This window comes from Idiotropiscis lumnitzeri, chromosome 10, assembly GCF_059441095.1.
Source record: "Idiotropiscis lumnitzeri isolate Australia: NSW breed Sydney's pygmy pipehorse chromosome 10, RoL_Ilum_1.0, whole genome shotgun sequence".
NCBI classification, from domain to species: domain Eukaryota; kingdom Metazoa; phylum Chordata; class Actinopteri; order Syngnathiformes; family Syngnathidae; genus Idiotropiscis; species Idiotropiscis lumnitzeri.
This window is the reverse complement of record NC_142400.1, coordinates 20,154,306-20,179,454: the sequence shown is the minus strand read 5'-3', so window position 1 is coordinate 20,179,454 and position 25,149 is coordinate 20,154,306. Positions and strand designations below refer to the sequence as shown.

The window sequence follows — 25,149 nt, the reverse complement described above, 5'->3', positions numbered from 1 at the left end:
CAAGACTGCAAATGCAACAATGAAAGGGAGATTCAAGCAAAGCTTTTTTTTACCTGTGGCATAAATGACATTCGATACATACAAAGCAAAGCACACCGAGTCAGGTCAGTCTGACCTGTGTTAGGTCATCATACACCAACACCCGTGTAAGTTCACTTTAAAAGCACGCAGTCACCAATAAACTAATTTCTGTACAGTACCTCAAAATAGTTCCCACATTTAACACAAGAACATATTTGATGTGAGGAACATGAACAGCATTTCAAAGACATCCACTTACACAATCTCCTTTCAATTAAGGTATTTATTGGTATGATATTAAAATAAACAATTTTCATACAGTGCAACTACGGAGCCAGTAAATATAATCATCTTTAAATATGTGTGCATTAAAATTTCTTTCAAAAAGGAAAAACTCATAGAAGTAGCTTTTCCTTTCTGTTACAGTTACATAATTGGATGATCACAAAAGGACACAGGGAGGAAAAATCTGGATAAACGAGCTACAAATCTCTTTGCTATAATGGAGTTTAGCACATCTAATATATAATACTATAATTGAATAGTGATTATACAAGACATACTTATCTAGATGTAAAAGTAAATATATTTTCTGAGAACCTGATTCATTACACTGTGGGCATTAAGAGACAGATTATTGGGAAATCTTTAAAACATTCTACTGACACAAAACATCAACTATCATTTAGAAAACCACAATATATTGATTTCAACATGGCCAGTTTCTCTTCAGACAGTTCTTCATAAAGTTCAGGAAGGAGGTAATAACATACTGTAATTGTAGCATTAAAGTCATTAAAATTACATTTGCTTACTGCTAAAATTAGTCAAACGACACTCTAAAAAATAAAGATACCTAAGAGGTTTTATATTATAGCACCATTGCACAGCAGTGTTGGTTCATCGTTACTGGTCCTTTAGCAAGTTGTCAGTTCTATATAGCATGCATGTATCTATATAGCACCACAGAGTTCTTTAGCACTCTTAACTCAAGGACCATTTGGTTCTCATTTGGTGCTATACAGTATAGAGCATCTGAATAATAGTTGATATACATGGAACCACTGAGAATGATTGTTAATAGTTCCCAAAAGTGGTTCCCTTTTGAATACATCAAAGAACCGCATTCGGATGGTATGTTGATCCTTCATTTTTTAGAGTGCATTATGAGCCTTTGTGTAGAACAGCATAACATTTGTCCTCCGCCTTTAAATATGATATCAAGCTACTGCAGTGTTTTATAAAAGTGCTTCTGTGGGATTATCGCTAGCAATCAACAATCCTGGTTTGCTAATGTCTAAGGAAGAGAAGCTGCTTTAAAAAAAAAAAAAAAAGATTGACACTGTACTCCACAGAACATAAGGAAAATGAAAAGTGATAACCTCTGCAGCCACGTTGTCCAAAACGTAGCTCACCAAAGGGCCAAGAAAATATAGATTCAGAACCAATCAATTCACAGCCCTTTTTCTCACAAAAAGATACATTTTGATGACAATTGGTCACTAAAAGTTAAATTTACGATCAACATAATGATCAAGGTGCATTCGGACAACGGCAACAGAGGATACCAATCTGTTAGGCTGCCTTTGTCCTTTTGGCTGTTGCACTGAACAGATTCAGAATACAGAAAAAAGGAACAAAAGAAGCAAGGTACTCAGAAGGGAGAAAAAAAATCAGGAACTCAAAGATGAGGACTTAAAAAACATTCATATTCACTATCACTTTTAAGTGGGAGAAGCAACCTTAGACATGGGTGCAAAAGTCATGTCCGTGCCATTTTGTGAATCCCTGGTGAGTTGTTATAGTTCTGCAAGCCCATACAAAACAAAAACAAGATGTGAAACTTGGGTCTCAAAGAAGATAAATCAGCCACATACAATAAAAGGTAGAAAACATCTTACCCTCATGGCAGAAGATAACCATGGCAGAAATCGGGACACCGTGGTGTAAACGCCGGGCTTCTTTGCCGTGGCACATTCTATTCCCCAGCTCACCACCCCGAGCAGACGGTATCGGCTGGTTTTGGAAAAGCGGTCCTCTGCCATAAAGGGGCCACCACTATCTCCCTGACACCACCAAATAATAGATAAGAAACATATTGAAAGAAAAGCAATGAGCGATCGATGTAAACCAATTGCATGTAGCATATCTGTCCAGAAGGATGATGCAACAGTCTATATGACAAAACCTCACACTTGCACATGCACACACACAAAAAAAAAAAAAAGCCCAAAAATGTACTCAGACAAAAATAAAAAGGGGGTCTTGCTAAATATGACATAACATTTTATGTGTGAGAATTGTCTTGGCCTGAATTAGAGGTTTTCTGGTGCATGTGAGGATTTTTTTTAGTGAGTGCGAGAGTTTTTTGGTCAAGAGGGAGAGTATTTTGTGTGGGTGTGTGCGTGTTCGTGCGTGTGCGTGTGTGTGCGTGTGAGTTTGAGAGGTTTGTTAGTCGTTCGTGGGAGTTTTTTGGTGATGTGAGAGTTTTTTGTCATGTTAGAGTTTTTGCGTGCCAGAAATGTATTGGTTTGTGCGATGTTTTTGGTTCATTAAAGAGGTTTTGTGTTGTGTGTGGCAGATTTTAATATGAGATTTTATTGTTGAGTGAAAGTTTTTCATGTGAGAGGTGATTCAGTGAGTGAGGTTTTTTTTGTGTTTGCTGAGCATTTTTTCATGAGTGTGAAAGTTTTTGTGTGTTATGTTCTGCGTAAGAGTTTTATTGGTGGTGTAAGAGTTTTTGAGTCTCCCAGGTCATTTTGCTTAATGTGAGAGAGTGTGAGTTTTTTTTTTTCGCATGAGAGTGATTTGTAAGCATCAGAGGTTTTTGCATATGAGGGATTTAATGGTGTGTGAGAGTGTGAGAAATATTTGGTGGATGTGAGAGGTTTTGGTGAGTGTGAGAGGTTTTGTGTGTGTGATTTTTTTTTTTATATGCCAAAAGAAGAATTTTATTGGTATGTGGTGTGTTTTGCATGTGTGAGTTATTTGGTCAGGAGAGGTCTATTATTTAGTGAGTGAGTGAGTGAGTAAGGATTTTATGTGTGAGTATTTGTGAGCGTGCATGTGTGTGCATACATGCATGTGTGAGACATAGTTCAGTATATGTAAGAGGTAAACACACACTGACCTGGCAGGCATCAGCACCACCCTTCTCAAAGCCAGCACAGAACATACTGCCGGTGATCTGGTTGTAGTAGTAATCAGGAGCATTGCACATAGTGTCGCTGATGACGGGGGCGTTCACCTCATGCAGAACGTCTGTTTGATGACCTTGATGTACAACAAGCATAGAGTCTTATTATACACAACAATGTCTAATTTCTATTTTCACATCAGCATCTATACTGTGACCAAAAAACTCACCTGAGTCTTTTAAGCTCCCCCAGCCTATGACTGTGCCTATCTGTCCGTCTCTCATTCTTTGGCCGTACACTGGCAGGCAAATGGGTTGGATATATTCTATAAACAGCAGGAAAAAAACATGCACAGAAAAACCCACGTTATCATGCATACCACACATTATGAGAATGTCATAAAGCAGATCCGGGTTGTTAACATTCACATCCAGTCTACATTTTGTCCCTCATATCAAACTGCCATTATAAATGGAAACACTAGATGGAACACATTATCAAGCTGAAATTCACTTTTGAGAAAATGCAAACGCGTCAATTGCGAAGAACTCATGAGGAAGATTCAAACTGCCAAGCAAAACGCTCACCAGTGCGTCTCTGTTTTGGTTAGAATTTTGATAAGTGCTCATCGAAAGCTCTATCTAAGGGACTCAGACAACTCTATGAACTAAATGCTTAAACTGTAAATCATTTTACTGTAATGGCCTTCTCAGATCACACGACTTTTTTGTTGTTCACAACGAACGAGCTGTGACACTACAATGATATAGATCTTTTTGGATCAGGCGAGATGTCACACTACATGTTCGTCACCGACCAGACCCCACCCAATTGCCGCCCTAGATTGTCTCTTGTTGGGTAGGCGGGACAAGCAGATGTCAAAATCCTGTTCATGGTGGGATTATGGGGATGTGTGTTTGTTGGCTGCTCGGAAAAGGCAAAAAAAAGTTAAAAAAAAAAAAAAAAAAAAAACTATGACGAAGACTACAGACGTGTTCCTGGATGGTGGGGAGAGATAAATAAGATAAGATAAGATAAGATTCCCTTTATTAGTCCCACAATGGGGAAATTCGAGATTCGAACCCAGGCCTCCTGGGGAGACTGGGACCGAAACGCGGCGCCTTAGACCACTCGGCCATCCTGGCAGCCAAGATTCGAACCCAGGCCTCCTGGGGAGACTGGGTCCTGAACGCGGCGCCTTAGACCACTCGGCCATCCCGTCTATTCTACAAAAAGAATTTAAGGTCACAAATTCGTTTAATGACACGTTTGCTAATCCGCTACTGGCTGAGCAGCTAGCAAACGAGTATGATGAGTTGAAATGTGCTTTCCAATATTTCCTCCCTACTGTCCGTTCCTTTTCCCACCATTTTCATTGAAAATATGCGCGCCACGTCCCGTCTCTCATCATAAGTAGTAGGGCACCGTCTTCCTATTGGTCAATGCCAAAGAACCAATCGAAGGATGACATAGGACATGTCACACTATGCGGCAAGAGGAACTACATTTCTGACATGCCAGACTTTCGTGGTGGTCATGAAGCACCCCAGACACCAAACGACCTATCGTTGAGTAAGTCACATTATGCAGGCTACGATGCGCCAAGACAATTTAAAATCGGCTACGAGACACTATGTCTGTCTATGACACGTCTGTCGGCCCAAAATCGGACTACATTCGTGTCGTGTCTGACGTCTGTGTCACTGATTAATGGTAATTGTGTGAACCTTGACCTTTTTCACTCTTGTCATATGAAACAGACATGTCTGAGGAAGAAAATGCTTGCACAGTTCCTCTCTTCCTCACTATGTCCTACCATTGAAGGTGATGGGCTTGGCGAGGGCCAGTACAGCAATGTCGCTGCTGTGATCATCAATGTTATTGACCACAAAGGGTAGGTAGTTGCTGTGGTAAACAATCGTTTTCACTTCCGCCACGTTGGCATTGGCGGGTTTGTTGTAGATGGAGCCCATCAACACACGCCAGTGGCTAATAAATCCATTACGTCTGGTAGAAAAAAAAAAGACATACATTATTAGTATTCTATTGTCAATAAAATGCTAATGCACCTAACACATATACCGTCATATTATTATGATACTTGTGAACGCTGATTGTTTTCATAATAATACAAATCAGTAATTGATTGGTAATGTTTGTGAATATGCACTCCTAAAATCTCCTAAGCAGTGTAAAGTAATGGCGTAGAAAACTGTTGCTAAAATACATTTTTCAAGTATCCGGGTGTTTGTTACATGAGTATTTATTTTTCTGAGGAATTTTTATGTTTACTCCCTAAATATGATAATATACCGCTCCTTTCCAGAGATGGGGGACTCGAGTTGTCCGCATTGTCCACCTTTAGTCGGCGCCGACACCGAGCCTTGATTCAGTGGGATAAGACGAACCTGTCTCACCCTACTGAATCGAGTCGCGCAGGAAGGTGCGCGGTTTTACCATAGTTTAGGGCTGGGCGATAAACCGAAAATTTACCGTTACCGAAATGTATTACTATGACCGAAATCATTTTGCCCACGTCGGTAAATTCGGTGTTTAAAAAAAAGAAACGCCTTTTCTGTCTGCGGCAATGTTCATGCCCCTTTAAGACCGCTACAGCGCCTCTAGTCACGTGACTCCACCCGCCTGATCGAGAAAGAAAACAGACGTCGCTGTCGTAGCTGGCGATTGAAATCCAGAAGCTTTTTCACCACACACAACACAACCATGCTGTGCTGAAAGTTCAAAGTGAGAAGCAAGGTTCGACAAGTGACAACAGCCCATTAACGGAGGCGACACCAAACGAGAGATCGTCTCGGAGGTGGACGCGATAGCCTAGCACATGGCTAAAGATAAAGCTCCTCTCGTTCCAGTGGCGCGCACAGGATTTAAACGCTTCATGAAAGCCGTACTCCACAATATGGACTACATCGGGCCGGGAGCTTTGACATGTCAAGCATTTTGCATCCACATCCGACTTGTGGTCGGGTCGCAACATGGATCCCCGTTTGAGCCTGACTGTGCATTACATAGATGACGAGTGGCGGCTGCGCACCAGAGTACTCGAGACGGCACATTTTCCCCGATGATGCACACTTGTTTATTTGGCTTGCATTGACATTTTCTTTCATTTTATTTAGCATTTTTTTGTTTGCCATTATTTACATCATGACAGCATCTTGGTGCAATCTATTTGCAGAAAAAGATTTTGCAAGAGGTACCCTTTTTCTTTGTGACATTGTTCAAGTCATGCAAAGCAAGCTATTTGGAATGTTTATACAAATGATTTTTGTACTTTTATTTTTCATTGAAAGTAATGTGTACCAGTTGGTCAATAAAAAAAACAGTCAATATGCATTTCCTGCATTTATTTTGATTTTAGTCCACGGGGGGTAATTTATCGTGCATTTATCGTTATCGAGGTAAAATTGCTCAATTTCTCGCGATATGGATTTGAGGTCATATCGCCCAGCCCTACCATAGTTCCATGAATACTCGACTACGTTTGATTTTAAAATGCACTAAGCATTCAGTTAAAAAAAAACATTACAAAGAACTTGTTAGCAGTTTGTAATTTGTAATATATGTATTTGTTTGCAATATTTATTCTTTCTTAATTGTAATATTTTTTACCTTTATTTTTACCCCATCCTTTGGCTCATTTAGTATAAATTATTGATTGTTGTTTTATTAGTCACATTTATACAGTAAAAAATGAATTAATTTTTTAGGGTTTAAATGTTAAATAATTTTACATTTATTAAAACAAATAAGAGAAAAAAAGTACAGAGAATTGATACCGTAACCCACTTCACTCCAAAGGAGAGGAAGTAAATCGGAAGTAAACAACTTAGTCCTGAGCGCACCCCACAACATTTTTTTTCAATGGGGGAATTATGATATATTATTATATACTTTAGGGGGATAATTATATTATTATAGCACCACATAAGCTCATTATTTTATTGATTCCAACTTTGTGGCATTTTCTGTCTACAATATCATGACTATCATATCTAACTACTACTACTATTTTCAACACGTGGCACAGCCTCTGTGTGTCAGCCGAGCATCATCCTTAGACTCATCAGTATTTTGAAGCAGGTGTAATAGAGATCATGGAGACCAGCACCGTTTCACAACGCAGCCACTGTTTACTATGCCGTCCCAGCAATGAGGCGCTGCAGAGGCGGTATACAAGGCAAAAGGTAATAATTGAATTAGGACTTCTACATATGGCGGAGTCTTTTTAGTATGTCGACTACTTCTTAAGTACAGAATTTGAGTACTTTAGCCACCGGTGCAAATAAGCGGTGATCTTCATTTCATGCATAAAATCAAGCAGTGCCTCTTACTCCGGGAAGCAGTGAGCTGCAGAGACAACCCAGCGGTCTGAGATGATAGAACCTCCACATTGATGAACTCCATCGTACTGCAAGCTGACCTGCCACGGCCACATGCCCTGCCTCGCTTCCACGCCACCGACTATGCGGTCTGCTGCAAAACTACGTCTGCCACAGTCTGGTGAGGGAGAAGGAATTGATTTCTGGATAAAATGTGAGTGCGATAGTTCAACATACTGATGGGATGCGTGAAAGAAAAATAAAGTAGAAAAGATGAAGCAGGTGTGGAAAGATAAAGATACGCATTAACATCTTACCTTGGCATAACAATGTGAGAACCTCCTTGCTCTCACAGTCGCTGGAACATAAGTGACACTTGATAAGAGAAGAACAACCTACCTATTCAGAATTTAAAGTATAAAGTACAATGAAATCTAAGTCAAGAGAAAATTATTTAAAAAAAGCAACCAGCCGGGGCGTATGTATCAACCTATCATGGGCAAATAACCAGATGACTGTTTTTCATATATCTTGTATGATTAAATGGAAGCGTTAAAGTAGTTACCATGGGAACAAAGCGTTTTTGATTTTCTTGCCATAGCTCAGCTCTTCAGTTCTGACACAGAAGAAGCCACCATCACTGCCGACATCTTGCACAGACGTGATTGAGTAATTCACCACACTGAAAGAAACACAAATTACTTTTGCATTGGTCATACGATGGACCTTTTAAGATCATCTCACCTGACAAAGCCCACTTCCTCACAGCTGACACGAGCCAGAAGTTCATTGGCTGAGGAGGAACACACTTGACGCCACCTCTGCTGAATGGAGTCGAAGACTCGGAGATGTTGGTCAGCAGAATTTACTTGGACTGTTCGGAATTAAATTAACATTTTACTGGGATTTGACAGTCATGCACAAAGTTTATTCTGAAGCATTTGTTTTGTGTTTCATGGTGAATATATGGAACCAGTCACAATATTTTGACCACTTGCACACAATATATTGTTCTGCAATACATGAGCTGTATCAAAATTTGGGCCTTTCCAGGCGTAAGGATGCTCAGTTTAGACTTTGTAATACCAGTTTCAATTGAACAGGATGTGTATTATTCTGGCTGTATAGTTGGAAGTAGTGTAGAATTGTACTGAACAACTCTACAACACCAATAGCATTGCAACATTGCAAAACTAACACACTGCCAATCTAAACTAAACATTATCTTAGTTAAGGCAGAATATTTGCGACAGCTCTTATATACTGGATTTTGTCATCATTATGTTTTGAAAGAATTACCATCATAGTATCCTTTGTCTTCCACCACCGTGCAATATGTGACTACAGAAGAGACAAGAAAGTCAAACGTTAATTGAAGAAGCGCATAATATTATTTAGCAGAGGTGGGCATCGTCAGTCTGGCACTAAATTCCAGCGAGTATTTCAGGCCAACGTACGTGGGGCCAGTCCGTGTCTCGTCTGCGACAGCCAGTCGGCGTCGAGAACGTAATTTCTATGTCACACACAGGTACCGCACAAGCAGACACGGTTCCACAAAAAAAAAAAAAATAAATAAATCAAATCAAATAAAAACAATAGACACACACGCACAGCGTGGTGAACTGTGAAATGAAAACAATGTCATTGAGGTCCATGGGACTGAAAGGTATAAACCCGTTTTGTTTTGGGGTTTTTTGGTGGCGGGCTGTGTCATGCACACCTGCATGTGACGTGGTACAGGTATGTAGGTCCGTTCTTGACCCACTGAGCGGGCCTGAAATACTGATGAGATGTCACAGATGGACGAAAGCACTTAATTCCCACTTCAGTTTTTAGAATGTGTGTACGATGTGTGTATCTGACCTATGACCCAGATTGCTGCTCCAACGGCTCCCAAGGTCATTAGCATCACACACACACCTATCAGGCGGCAAGGGGTTAACACACAGGTGAGAGAGATCCCCCTGTTCCCTGCACACACACACACACACACATGAATAAGCAAATTAAACAACACTCGGAATCAGAACAATTAATAATGTCGCAATCTATACACTAATGTGCAAGTTTACAATAGAAACAAATTTTGAAGAATTGGAAGGAGACCACAAGCTATGTTTTGACACTTGGCGAGAATAAATGACCAATGATCAAAAGTCTAGAGGAGGGGTCAGTAATTTTAAACACCCAGAGCCATTTGGAGCATCTTCCACAGAAAAAAAACAAACGAAACAAAAATCAACACAACCCAACTGCCCTGCATACACACCTGCAAGCGTCTACACACCTGCAAGCTGATACGCTGAGATCAAGTGATTTCAAAACTTCCAATATTGCAGCCAGCATCTCTCTTTTCATCTTACTTCATCTTTACCATCATTTTTATCAGCAACAGAGCAACACTGATATTGGTAATGATATTTTATTATTTACATGTAAAATCAAGCTCACTTGAGTTTCACCATGCTACAAGTGGTGCATGTTTGACGCATCAACCGCCTACGGAGAGAAAACCAACCAAAGTTTGAATTGTTTTGGCAGGACATAAATGCAGCATTCAGACCATGCTTGCACCTGGTTGACAAAAATGTGAGAATGTCATTTGACTACTTCTACTGAGTTTTAGAGCAATAATGTTCACTTTCCTGTTGAGAAGTTGGCAATAATGGCGGTTATAGTTTCAAAGAAGCAATTGCGGCCAAGTTGGCTCATGGACGGGCAGGGCAGTCCAATTCCCCAATGGCTTGCACCTTGCGCCACGCGCGGGTCCACACAACAGAGCCAGTGCAGCCCAAATAACACAAAACAAATAACATTTCAGGTAAGATACATTTTGTTAGCGAAGCTCGCGAGCTAACACCATGCTGTAGTAGTAGAATTGGGTTCTTATTCATCACAAAGTAACTTCCAATGGCGCATGACAGCAACCGACTGAATGATACCGCTCTGTACTTAGAAAGTGGCTGAAGGAAATCCCAATTGCGTACTAAATATCCAGACAACTGAAATAGTGGAAAAGACTTCAATGCTAGAGTTCAACAATTCAGTACTAAATGCTTTTCAGTCATTGCACACCTTTTCAGCACTTGACTCCAAACATATTTAGAGCATTTAGAAACAAATTACTTTATCGGCTTCCATAAAACTTTGTGGAAAGGCAATAAACAAGGGGCATCGGAGGACGAGACCAGATAAATATCCAAAACCAACCAACCATTTGTTTGAACTTTTGTCAAGAATCTAAGCTTGGCAGAATCCCACAGGACATTGGGTTCCGGTGAAAACATTTGATTTTGAGCAGCAGCATTTCAACTTCATATTAAAAATACTGTTTTGGAGGGCCACAGTCAGTCATGGGCCTTGAGAATCATATTCTGCCCCTGGGTACTTCAGTGGTGTCCAGAAGGGACAAAAACTACTGTGATGCTAAACATTCTTTCCCCTTTCTTTCCCTCAGGGCATATCTTTAAACAATTGCAGCCTAACCTAGAACAACAACTCTATTGTGCAGGTCTACCTGAGAACACTTCGGTGGGTCTTTTTTTATGAGGGATCCGTTAATGCTTAGAGTTGGCGGGTTATTTTCTGCTTTATTTGAGCTTCCATACTGTAGATACATTTATTATGGGTTATGTTGAAACAATTCCACTTGATGCCCATTCAGTGAATGATCGGTGTGTCTCTGCCATAATTGGGAATGCCATTTCTACATGTCACAGAAATGCCACGGCAGGGGAAAGTCTTTTCCACAATCACTGGAATGAACAGTTTCATTCTTGACACTGAAAATTTGAAGTTTTTGGTAGCTTAATGTTTATTCAGTTTCATGAGAAAGCAGTGAATATCCTTTTGACCTGTTACTGACATTTCGACTTTGGAAAACAGATTCTAAAACAAACTAGAAATCCAAATAATTTTTTTATTCATCCGAGTTCTTTTAGTTTAGCTTTTAAAGAAACAATGCTTAGCTAAATTCAACATAACTTCACTCCAATTTAAATAGGAATTGAGGCCTTAATGTGTCCGCACCAAAGGCAGTTTGTTTCCTGACAGCAAAGATAGTGGCTTAAAAATAATAATCAGCAGGCGACCTCGGTCAGTGTCAGGGCTCACATGGCATAAAAACATAGTGCCATAAAAATGCAGCCCACTGGCTGAATATTCTTTGTATTTTCACGCACAACAACCTCTCACACACAGCAAGGTGAAGAATGTGCACAACTTCTCAGCAAGCTAGGGAACAGCCAAAAGCTGCAACAATACTGCAGAAGCAACTGATACGTGGCACTCACTTTGAGCATCGTCTCAGTCAGGCAAGGAGGGACCACAAAGGCTGATTTACCGCTATTCTTTGAGGATTGACCAAACAGATGGAAATAGATCATTTATCTTGTCTGGGATGTTGAATTGACAAATAGAGGTAAAGCAGTCAGCTTGGAACAAATCTGTTAATAGTTAACAATAGTCAAATGGACTGATGTCTGCTCACTGTCCAAACGCAGACAACATGCAGCCAGACCATCAACAAAGTTTAATAGGAGTGTGTGTGTGCTTGTGTGTGGCATTTACCCATTTTCCCCTCTTTTACTATTTTTTCAGCATACATCTGTGTAGAATAGACGGGAGAATATAACTGTAGAAGATGTCCTCCTCCTGTGTTCCTTATTTACTCCCTTGATTTCTTGTGGCACCAACTCCACTAAACGAATAGATAGATAGATTAGACAGATGGAAAGATGGATAGATTTTACGTGGAAACTGGCAAAGGACCTGCAAGTTTTAATTTAACCGTACAGAAGCAAACAATTTCCGGAATTTAAACACATGTATGTGGCTGGATAGATAAATGATAAGATAGGTGATAATATTATTCCTCTTATTTGTATTTTAGGTACACACAACAAAGATATTGAATATGTCTGCATTTGTAAATAGTTTTTGCCATTTCATTATTTCATTATGGACTGCAGAAAAATATTTTAACTGACGCAATTATTTACGTTTAGGAGAAATAAAATTGCTCAACATTCGACAAAGATTAGCGCTTGGTAATTGTTTTCTCCACAAACTGCTGAGTTCTCCAAACACACTACATCTTTTAAGTAGACTCACCTTGTCTCCTCGGAAAGCAGGTGTACTGGTTGTTGCCCTCAGAACTCAACAGGAATTTGTCTTACTCCACTGATAGTGGGGAATAAAACGACGAAAAAAATATTTCAGCGCAGTCAACACGTTAAATCCAGTATGCAAACTTTTTCCCCAGTTAATGCCTTTGGGTTTCCTCACAGGTTACTGACCGCGCTAACAAAGCGCTTAAAAAAGGTTTTGGACGTCGCGTTTTTGTTGTTGATTTATGTTTGGGTTTTTTTACACTTTATATCAACCAAAACCGCCCGCGTAAGCTATTAATATAAAGTGCAACACCATCTGAAAGACTAGATACAACGAAAAGTGACGACTTTATTGGAAGTTTATGTCCTTCCAAGTGGTCGCTCTGTGAGAGGGGGAGGAGGAGGGGCGTGCGTGACGTAGGGACGTCGTGACGTAGTGTCTGGATTTATGTGCATCGTTCATACACGACTATACATCAAGTGGGGAAATCTCAGCTGGGTGGGGCTCAGGGGACACATTTAAGGTATAAAACAGATGGTTAAAAGAAATCAGTTCTTTTAATATTAGGATAACAGGTTTTCAGTTTTTAACGATAATGTTATTATTTTGAATTAATGCAACATCATTATTGACCAATTATTCAATAAAATAAAAGGATTATTTAAGAATGATACTAATAATATAAAATGACCACTATTGTTATTATTATTATCATTACTTCTATTATTTTCCTATTATTATTATTATTAAAAAGATGCATTTATTTTACTAATATTTATATTTTACTTACAATAAATAAATTATTTCAATAAATTGATACACAAAGCAAAACAAAAAATAAAAACCAATTCAGTGAGCACAAGAGAAAACATCAAACCACTTCAAGATGGAGTGTGTATGAACATCGGGTTCGGGACCAGAGGTCTCTGCCCCATGCAGTGGTTGCTGCGTTCGAGGACATCAGTTTATCAATGTAGGGGATGGGTTGAGACTTTTGCACGATTTCTTCTCTCACTGCCTCGCAACGGAAAATATCCACTGCACTGTGGACCAAAATCTATGGCCAAACTGTGAGCAGCACATTCAATACCCCGGAGGACGAAGATAGTGGCCAGGAGAAAGAGGGTGATCACGGCAACTAGTGGAAGTGTTATTGCAGTTGTGGAACTTTATTTACAGCACTGAAGGCTCAATATACATTTTCTTTACTTGTCATTGTGTTTATATTTCATACATATAAAGAATCCTGCATACGTTTATGTATTCTAAAGTAATATATGGAAGTTACTTTGTGTGTGATTTAAAAAAAAATGACAATTTCCTTGGCTGTATGAGAGCAGTGTGTGTGACGTCAAACTTTGGAGGCTGCCCTTACAGTGAACCCCACTTAAAATAACAAACCAGAACAGATCATCATGGTTTTGTTGTGTTTTCGTACTGGTTTTGCTGATGTCACCAGCAAGAACAAAACAGCAGCAAAAAAATTATATATATATATATATATATATATATATATATATATATATATATATATATATATATATATATAGAAACGAGCACGATTCAAGCAGTCAAAACTTCATTCATTGGACAACCCACTCGACCAATTGAGCCACAGCCACCGGGAAGACTAACATGCTGTTGTCCTGCTGGTAGCTGGTCACCAGCTACCACCAGCTACTGGATGGACTGCAGCAAATCTTGCCACTGCTATGGTACAGTGCGTGGAGCATGTTACCCAGTGACTGAACCTCTGCTGTTTTTTTGGCTTTTGCATGTTGTTTTGTTGTTGTTTAGCAGGGAAATCATTTTATTGTCAGTTTTATAAATGACTGTATTATGTTAGCTAGACTTCTGTCATGGCGACAAAACATCTAAGTATTTTGTTTTGCAGTGCTTACACAATGCCAAAGGGACGATGCGTTTTGGGTGGACTGACTATTTATATGAGACAGGAATTTAATTTTGACTCATGGGTAAACTTTTATGAGCTTTAAAATAATCTTTTGCAGGTAATCCATGATGTTGTGCTGAACCATCTAGGTTTTTTGGGGGGGCAAAAGTGATAACTGAATGCAAAAATGCCAAAGTATTTTTGCAACTTTGGTGATACTTGTGTGTGGATTGCTGACGTTTCTTGGTAAACTGCAGCTATGTCCAGTGGGTAAATTAAATGATGATGTAACATTGTTGGAAGTTGAACTGAATAACAGATTATGGTGCAATGTTTTCCCTGTCTTCCGTGTCCTTATTTTTGGTGATAATATTCAGAGCTAAAGTTTTAACTAAGTGGCAACGAGGTATGGCCTCACGTTTGTGATTTTCGGCTAGAAGTCTAACATTTTTGTTTTCGCAACTGTGAAAAACAGTACCATCTGGTGGCGCAAACTAACATTTTTAAGTGGAATGCTTCACCCCAACGGGAAGTGTAGACATTTCCTTGTGAGGAAGAGAAAATAAAAGAGATGGCTCAATTGCCAGGTAACTGTAAGGGGACGACTGGTACTGACTAAAGTCAATGGGCATACTACAAGGGCGGGTGGTTCCTGTTGAAGGGAACAGCTAAGAGTCATTGCTGTGGATATTTGGTAAACATTGATTTAAATAAAGGCCAAGAAATGTAAACCTTCTTAATTATTCTTAATCATAATTTCCCTTTTTGGACTGTTATGTCCACATTAGAGATAACGGTGGCATCTATGTAACAGTTTACAGAAAACCCACACTTTTGAATCATACCACCCAGTGGAAGACAAACTGGGCATTATCACAACGAAACAACTCACACTTGATCATGTTCCATATCGCCAGTCTAGTACTGGCAATTCCTGAGTGACAGAAAGAGTAAAATATACAATGCACGAGTTGCAAACAGCAGAGTGGCGCAGCTGAAGCGTGCTGGGCCCATAACCTAGAGGTTGATGCGTCAAAACCATCCTCCGTTATCTGAGGCAGGTTTATAACTATCGTGGGCCCACCCTTTTCATGTTGTGCAAATGCTTTCATTCCAAGTGTTAATCATGATGAAAGAATCGTTTAGACGTTTCATTTATTTGGACCTTGCACGTGAGAAGCAACCTTTTCCACAGTTCAATCGCTTTGCGTTTAAAAAAATCCACCTTTATTCACTTTTAACATGGACAACGAGAGTCCATAGGCACCTGAGGGAAGACCTCAATACCTGAGGTTACCCCAGCTGGTCCATTGCGAAAAGTGCGTCTAGTTGCCGAAGGGACAAGAGCAAGGTGGATGAGAAAGAAAAGAGAGACAGCAACCACGATAGTCTTTGTGTATGTATTGGTTATGTCTGAAAAGCAACAGCAACAAATTCGAGTATGTTACTTCAACGGTTTCAGACAAGGGAGTTGTGGGTTTTTAACTTGAGACTAGATCCAGCTTCTTAGACTGCTCGGCCACGCTACATTAAGCACTCTCCCTCGGATAGGAACTTTGAAAATTTAAGACTGCGACATCCGATCGATGGGATCCCCAGTTTCTCCCATTGGAGCCAACCTTTATATCAAGGACTTCTGCTTAACATTGCTAAAAATAAAGTCCAAGAAATTCAAAACCTTCTGAGTGCGCCTTAACCTAGTGAACAACTCATAAAGTTCAAGTGTTAGGAAGTCAATATTTATAAATTGACATTTTGGACTGTTATGTCCACATTAGAGATAATGGCGGCATCTGTGGAGCGGTTTACAGAAAACCCACACAACCTGACAAATATGTTTTAATCATACCACTCACTGGAAGAAAAACTGGGCATCATCGCAACCCCACAACTCACACCTAATCATGCTCCATTTAACCCACAAGCCAATGAGAGAACATCTAAGTGAAGACCTCTAAGCCTAAGGTTATCCCAGCTGGTTCAATATGAAAAGTGCATCTGGGTCCAGAACATACAAGAGCAAGGTGGATGAGAATGAAATTTGCAACAGAAATAACAATATTGTCTCTTCATGTGTGTCAGTTCTATTTGATATGCAAGGAGAGATTTCCCACTGACGCAACACAATATGCTCCAGCTGCAGCCACAAATGGGTGTGCCAGTTTTTTTTAACGGGAATGCCCCGTTCTGACAATGGGAACGTCCCCTCACACCAAGATTAGATTCATGCCACAATTATGTAAGCGTAATGTCAAATACCTCAAACACAGTCGATAGGAGGTGTAATGTTCTACCTTCTGTTATTCATGCTTTGTTACAGCTCCATCTGTTGTGAAATGCGCTATACAAATGAAATTGTATTGTATTGTATTCAAGAAGACACGCAGGAACAGTAATGCTGCAAGCTGATGTCTCTTCCTTTTCTAACTGCTATCATTACAGGAGGGTCCTCGGCATTCTAACACGCTGTTCTTTTTTTTTAGTAATAATTCAAAAATATTTTTTCAAATATCTTTCATTGGCGTAACATTACTGTCCGTTTGTGCTTATATTAACATTTTTTTTTTCATTTATTTTTTTTTTAGAATAAAAAATCACCTCTCAGTGTTCTTCTCATTGGTCGACCAAACGCTGACAGGAAACGCCCAGTGGGCGTTCTTGTGTTCTAACAGTAAGGCCCCGGCTGCAGCCGGAGCCTTCTCCAACATACGGGTACACTTCAAAACTGGCAACACCCTGAGAAAAAAAATATAACACCCCAAGTACCCCACAGAAAAGCAATCGGGTCTATGATGTCTCGTGCAGTGAGGAATGCATTCATGTTCATAGCGTACTGGGGAAACCAAACAACCACTGAGTAGGTGAATGAAAAAGTATAGAAGGGTTAACTCCTCAGATGTCAACCTGCACTTCAGAGAAACGCCCTCTATTCAGCACAGGAATGTGCATATTCTGGATGGAGAAGACTGTCCAGGTAGTTAGCTGCTTGACCGACCCAATTCCTGATAGACAGAACGAGTAAACGAGGCAGCTGCAGTAGACAGCAGAGTGGCGCAGCGGAAGCGTGCTGGGCCCATAACCCAGAGGTCGATGGATCAAAACCATCCTCTGCTATCACATGTCACACAAAAGCTTTCGGTCAAACTATCCATCTTGATGAGAAACTAGTTTAGATGTTTCATTTAGATGTCGCACATGGGATGCAACCTTTTCCACAGTTCATGTGTATGCGTTCTATTTGATATACAAGGAAAGAAAGTCGACCAAATGCTACAGGAACGCCCCACTGACACAACATACGGCTACACTTAAAAACCGGAAACATCCTTAAACAAAGGTTTTAACACGCCAAATACCAGATACTCCACAGAAAACGCTGACAGGAATGCCCAGTGGGCGTTCTTGTGTCCTAACAGTAACAGTAACAGCAGCCGGACCCTTCTCCAACATACGCGTACACTTCAAAACTGGCAACACCTTGAGTGTCACGATCCGTCTGTCGTGGTTGCAGCTAAGTGGGCGTGGTCCGACGACGCTCGTTCCTGGAACCGGCCACGAGCGAGACGCGCTCACGAGCCACGCAGCTGCAACTGATCAAGACTCTGATTATTGACTATTTAAGCCACCGACGCGGTCATACCCGCGTCGGATTATTATCCTGCCTTGCTCATGCTCATGCTCATGCTCATGCTCATGCTCATGCTCATGCTCATGCTCATGCTCATGCTCATGCTCATGCTCATGCTCATGCTCATGCTCATGCTCATGCTCATGCTCATGCTCATGCTCATGCTCATGCTCATGCTCATGCTCATGCTCATGCTCATGCTCATGCTCATGCTCATGCTCATGCTCATGCTCATGCTCATGCTCATGCTCATGCTCATAGTTCTTGTCGTGATTGGTTCCGTGTTTTGCTCTTGCGTGTTTTTTGGTTTATTGTTTGATACTACCAGCTACTTCACGGCTCGCTTTTTGTTATCGTTCGCATTTGGATTTGTCTTCACCCTTTCGTGGTAAGCAATTATTCGTTTTTCGGTTTCCTTGCCTTGCAAGCGCTTTTTGTTATCTGGTGATTTATTTCCTGGTGTGACTGCGTCCACCAGCGTTTTTCGTTCCGTCTATTCCGGAGGTTGTAATTATAGAAACCTAATAGTATACGAAATTGATAAGAGAATACTCCCTATAGTGATTTTGTAATTTTGCTTGACGGTCATAATAAATACCTTGTTAACATCTCTTCCTGTGTCAGCGCTTAAGCCCAGGCTGGAAAGCGGTCCTGACATTGAGGAGAAAAATGTAACACCCCAAATACCAGATACCCCACAGAAAAGCAATCAGGTCTATGATGTCTAGCGCAGTGAGTAATGCATTCATGTTTATAGTGAATTGGGGAAATCAAACAACCACTGAGCAGGTGAGTGAAAAAGTATAGAAGGGTTAACTCCTCAGATGTCAACCTACACTTCAGAGAAACGCCCTCTATTCAGCACAGGAATGTGCATATTCTGGATGGAGAAGACTGTCGAGGTAGTCAGCTGATTGACCGACCCAATTCCTGATAGACAGAAAGAGTAAACGAAGCAGCTGCAGCAGACAGCAGAGTGGCGCAGCGGAAGCGTGCTGGGCCCATAACCCAGAGGTCGATGGATCAAAACCATCCTCTGCTATCACATGTCACACAAAGGCTTTCGGTCCAACTGTCCATCTTGATGAGAAACTAGTTTAGATGTTTCCTTTAGATGTCGCACATGGGATGCAACCTTTTCCACAGTTCATCTGTATGCGTTCTATTTGATATACAAGGAAAGAAAGTCGACCAAATGCTACAGGAACGCCCCACTGACACAACATACGGCTACACTTAAAAACCGGAAACATCCTTAAACAAAGGTTTTAACACGCCAAATACCAGATACTCCACAGAAAACGCTGACAGGAATGCCCAGTGGGCGTTCTTGTGTCCTAACAGTAACAGTAACAGCAGCCGGACCCTTCTCCAACATACGCGTACACTTCAAAACTGGCAACACCTTGAGTGTCACGATCCGTCTGTCGTGGTTGCAGCTAAGTGGGCGTGGTCCGACGACGCTCGTTCCTGGAACCGGCCACGAGCGAGACGCGCTCACGAGCCACGCAGCTGCAACTGATCAAGACTCTGATTATTGACTATTTAAGCCACCGACGCGGTCATACCCGCGTCGGATTATTATCCTGCCTTGCTCATGCTCATGCTCATGCTCATGCTCATGCTCATGCTCATGCTCATGCTCATGCTCATGCTCATGCTCATGCTCATGCTCATGCTCATGCTCATGCTCATGCTCATGCTCATGCTCATGCTCATGCTCATGCTCATGCTCATGCTCATGCTCATGCTCATGCTCATGCTCATGCTCATGCTCATGCTCATGCTCATGGTTCTTGTCGTGATTGGTTCCGTGTTTTGCTCTTGCGTGTTTTTTGGTTTATTGTTTGATACTACCAGCTACTTCACGGCTCGCTTTTTGTTATCGTTCGCATTTGGATTTGTCTTCACCCTTTCGTGGTAAGCAATTATTCGTTTTTCGGTTTCCTTGCCTTGCAAGCGCTTTTTGTTATCTCGTGATTTATTTCCTGGTGTGACTGCGTCCACCAGCGTTTTTCGTTCCGTCTATTCCGGAGGTTGTAATTATAGAAACCTAATAGTATACGAAATTGATAAGAGAATACTCCCTATAGTGATTTTGTAATTTTGCTTGACGGTCATAATAAATACCTTGTTAACATCTCTTCCTGTGTCAGCGCTTAAACCCAGGCTGGAAAGCGGTCCTGACATTGAGGAGAAAAATGTAACACCCCAAATACCAGATACCCCACAGAAAAGCAATCAGGTCTATGATGTCTAGCGCAGTGAGTAATGCATTCATGTTTATAGTGAATTGGGGAAATCAAACAACCACTGAGCAGGTGAGTGAAAAAGTATAGAAGGGTTAACTCCTCAGATGTCAACCTACACTTCAGAGAAACGCCCTCTATTCAGCACAGGAATGTGCATATTCTGGATGGAGAAGACTGTCCAGGTAGTCAGCTGCTTGACCGACCCAATTCCTGATAGACAGAAAGAGTAAACGAAGCAGCTGCAGCAGACAGCAGAGTGGCGCAGCGGAAGCGTGCTGGGCCCATAACCCAGAGGTCGATGGATCAAAACCATCCTCTGCTATCACATGTCACACAAAGGCTTTCGGTCCAACTGTCCATCTTGATGAGAAACTAGTTTAGATGTTTACTTTAGATGTCGCACATGGGATGCAACCTTTTCCACAGTTCATCTGTATGCGTTCTATTTGATATACAAGGAAAGAAAGTCGACCAAATGCTACAGGAACGCCCCACTGACACAACATACGGCTACACTTAAAAACCGGAAACATCCTTAAACAAAGGTTTTAACACGCCAAATACCAGATACTCCACAGAAAACGCTGACAGGAATGCCCAGTGGGCGTTCTTGTGTCCTAACAGTAACAGTAACAGCAGCCGGACCCTTCTCCAACATACGCGTACACTTCAAAACTGGCAACACCTTGAGTGTCACGATCCGTCTGTCGTGGTTGCAGCTAAGTGGGCGTGGTCCGACGACGCTCGTTCCTGGAACCGGCCACGAGCGAGGCGCGCTCACGAGCCACGCAGCTGCAACTGATCAAGACTCTGATTATTGACTATTTAAGCCACCGACGCGGTCATACCCGCGTCGGATTATTATCCTGCCTTGCTCATGCTCATGCTCATGCTCATGCTCATGCTCATGCTCATGCTCATGCTCATGCTCATGCTCATGCTCATGCTCATGCTCATGCTCATGCTCATGCTCATGCTCATGCTCATGCTCATGCTCATGCTCATGCTCATGCTCATGCTCATGCTCATGCTCATGCTCATGCTCATGCTCATGCTCATGCTCATGCTCATGCTCATGCTCATGCTCATGCTCATGCTCATGCTCATGCTCATGCTCATGCTCATAGTTCTTGTCGTGATTGGTTCCGTGTTTTGCTCTTGCGTGTTTTTTGGTTTATTGTTTGATACTACCAGCTACTTCACGGCTCGCTTTTTGTTATCGTTCGCATTTGGATTTGTCTTCACCCTTTCGTGGTAAGCAATTATTCGTTTTTCGGTTTCCTTGCCTTGCAAGCGCTTTTTGTTATCTCGTGATTTATTTCCTGGTGTGACTGCGTCCACCAGCGTTTTTCGTTCCGTCTATTCCGGAGGTTGTAATTATAGAAACCTAATAGTATACGAAATTGATAAGAGAATACTCCCTATAGTGATTTTGTAATTTTGCTTGACGGTCATAATAAATACCTTGTTAACATCTCTTCCTGTGTCAGCGCTTAAGCCCAGGCTGGAAAGCGGTCCTGACATTGAGGAGAAAAATGTAACACCCCAAATACCAGATACCCCACAGAAAAGCAATCAGGTCTATGATGTCTAGCGCAGTGAGTAATGCATTCATGTTTATAGTGAATTGGGGAAATCAAACAACCACTGAGCAGGTGAGTGAAAAAGTATAGAAGGGTTAACTCCTCAGATGTCAACCTACACTTCAGAGAAACGCCCTCTATTCAGCACAGGAATGTGCATATTCTGGATGGAGAAGACTGTCGAGGTAGTCAGCTGATTGACCGACCCAATTCCTGATAGACAGAAAGAGTAAACGAAGCAGCTGCAGCAGACAGCAGAGTGGCGCAGCGGAAGCGTGCTGGGCCCATAACCCAGAGGTCGATGGATCAAAACCATCCTCTGCTATCACATGTCACACAAAGGCTTTCGGTCCAACTGTCCATCTTGATGAGAAACTAGTTTAGATGTTTCCTTTAGATGTCGCACATGGGATGCAACCTTTTCCACAGTTCATCTGTATGCGTTCTATTTGATATACAAGGAAAGAAAGTCGACCAAATGCTACAGGAACGCCCCACTGACACAACATACGGCTACACTTAAAAACCGGAAACATCCTTAAACAAAGGTTTTAACACGCCAAATACCAGATACTCCACAGAAAACGCTGACAGGAATGCCCAGTGGGCGTTCTTGTGTCCTAACAGTAACAGTAACAGCAGCCGGACCCTTCTCCAACATACGCCTACACTTCAAAACTGGCAACACCTTGAGTGTCACGATCCGTCTGTCGTGGTTGCAGCTAAGTGGGCGTGGTCCGACGACGCTCGTTCCTGGAACCGGCCACGAGCGAGACGCGCTCACGAGCCACGCAGCTGCAACTGATCAAGACTCTGATTATTGACTATTTAAGCCACCGACGCGGTCATACCCGCGTCGGATTATTATCCTGCCTTGCTCATGCTCATGCTCATGCTCATGCTCATGCTCATGCTCATGCTCATGCTCATGCTCATGCTCATGCTCATGCTCATGCTCATGCTCATGCTCATGCTCATGCTCATGCTCATGCTCATGCTCATGCTCATGCTCATGCTCATGCTCATGCTCATGCTCATGCTCATGCTCATGCTCATGCTCATGCTCATGCTCATGGTTCTTGTCGTGATTGGTTCCGTGTTTTGCTCTTGCGTGTTTTTTGGTTTATTGTTTGATACTACCAGCTACTTCACGGCTCGCTTTTTGTTATCGTTCGCATTTGGATTTGTCTTCACCCTTTCGTGGTAAGCAATTATTCGTTTTTCGGTTTCCTTGCCTTGCAAGCGCTTTTTGTTATCTCGTGATTTATTTCCTGGTGTGACTGCGTCCACCAGCGTTTTTCGTTCCGTCTATTCCGGAGGTTGTAATTATAGAAACCTAATAGTATACGAAATTGATAAGAGAATACTCCCTATAGTGATTTTGTAATTTTGCTTGACGGTCATAATAAATACCTTGTTAACATCTCTTCCTGTGTCAGCGCTTAAGCCCAGGCTGGAAAGCGGTCCTGACATTGAGGAGAAAAATGTAACACCCCAAATACCAGATACCCCACAGAAAAGCAATCAGGTCTATGATGTCTAGCGCAGTGAGTAATGCATTCATGTTTATAGTGAATTGGGGAAATCAAACAACCACTGAGCAGGTGAGTGAAAAAGTATAGAAGGGTTAACTCCTCAGATGTCAACCTACACTTCAGAGAAACGCCCTCTATTCAGCACAGGAATGTGCATATTCTGGATGGAGAAGACTGTCCAGGTAGTCAGCTGCTTGACCGACCCAATTCCTGATAGACAGAAAGAGTAAACGAAGCAGCTGCAGCAGACAGCAGAGTGGCGCAGCGGAAGCGTGCTGGGCCCATAACCCAGAGGTCGATGGATCAAAACCATCCTCTGCTATCACATGTCACACAAAGGCTTTCGGTCCAACTGTCCATCTTGATGAGAAACTAGTTTAGATGTTTACTTTAGATGTCGCACATGGGATGCAACCTTTTCCACAGTTCATCTGTATGCGTTCTATTTGATATACAAGGAAAGAAAGTCGACCAAATGCTACAGGAACGCCCCACTGACACAACATACGGCTACACTTAAAAACCGGAAACATCCTTAAACAAAGGTTTTAACACGCCAAATACCAGATACTCCACAGAAAACGCTGACAGGAATGCCCAGTGGGCGTTCTTGTGTCCTAACAGTAACAGTAACAGCAGCCGGACCCTTCTCCAACATACGCGTACACTTCAAAACTGGCAACACCTTGAGTGTCACGATCCGTCTGTCGTGGTTGCAGCTAAGTGGGCGTGGTCCGACGACGCTCGTTCCTGGAACCGGCCACGAGCGAGACGCGCTCACGAGCCACGCAGCTGCAACTGATCAAGACTCTGATTATTGACTATTTAAGCCACCGACGCGGTCATACCCGCGTCGGATTATTATCCTGCCTTGCTCATGCTCATGCTCATGCTCATGCTCATGCTCATGCTCATGCTCATGCTCATGCTCATGCTCATGCTCATGCTCATGCTCATGCTCATGCTCATGCTCATGCTCATGCTCATGCTCATGCTCACGCTCACGCTCACGCTCACGCTCACGCTCACGCTCACGCTCACGCTCACGCTCACGCTCACGCTCACGCTCACGCTCATGGTTCTTGTCGTGATTGGTTCCGTGTTTTGCTCTTGCGTGTTTTTTGGTTTATTGTTTGATACTACCAGCTACTTCACGGCTCGCTTTTTGTTATCGTTCGCATTTGGATTTGTCTTCACCCTTTCGTGGTAAGCAATTATTCGTTTTTCGGTTTCCTTGCCTTGCAAGCGCTTTTTGTTATCTCGTGATTTATTTCCTGGTGTGACTGCGTCCACCAGCGTTTTTCGTTCCGTCTATTCCGGAGGTTGTAATTATAGAAACCTAATAGTATACGAAATTGATAAGAGAATACTCCCTATAGTGATTTTGTAATTTTGCTTGACGGTCATAATAAATACCTTGTTAACATCTCTTCCTGTGTCAGCGCTTAAGCCCAGGCTGGAAAGCGGTCCTGACATTGAGGAGAAAAATGTAACACCCCAAATACCAGATACCCCACAGAAAAGCAATCAGGTCTATGATGTCTAGCGCAGTGAGTAATGCATTCATGTTTATAGTGAATTGGGGAAATCAAACAACCACTGAGCAGGTGAGTGAAAAAGTATAGAAGGGTTAACTCCTCAGATGTC

The 25,149-nt window shown here is 41.9% G+C and overlaps 1 protein-coding gene across 1 annotated transcript; it reads right to left on the bottom strand.

The window, feature by feature from the left end:
- Positions 1-286: 286 nt before the first annotated feature.
- Positions 287-13,034, bottom strand: hpn (hepsin). The gene is made up of 13 exons (XM_088305755.1): positions 12,611-13,034; positions 12,068-12,197; positions 9,362-9,469; positions 8,798-8,839; positions 8,243-8,372; positions 8,064-8,180; positions 7,816-7,856; positions 7,511-7,676; positions 4,975-5,165; positions 3,388-3,483; positions 3,152-3,294; positions 1,923-2,087; positions 287-1,828 (listed from the first exon to the last, which is right to left on the bottom strand). Exons 2-13 carry the CDS (start codon positions 12,102-12,104, stop codon positions 1,784-1,786), a joined length of 1,281 nt encoding a protein of 426 aa, XP_088161881.1. The 5' UTR covers positions 12,105-12,197; positions 12,611-13,034; the 3' UTR covers positions 287-1,783.
- Between the last annotated feature and the right edge of the window lie 12,115 nt (positions 13,035-25,149).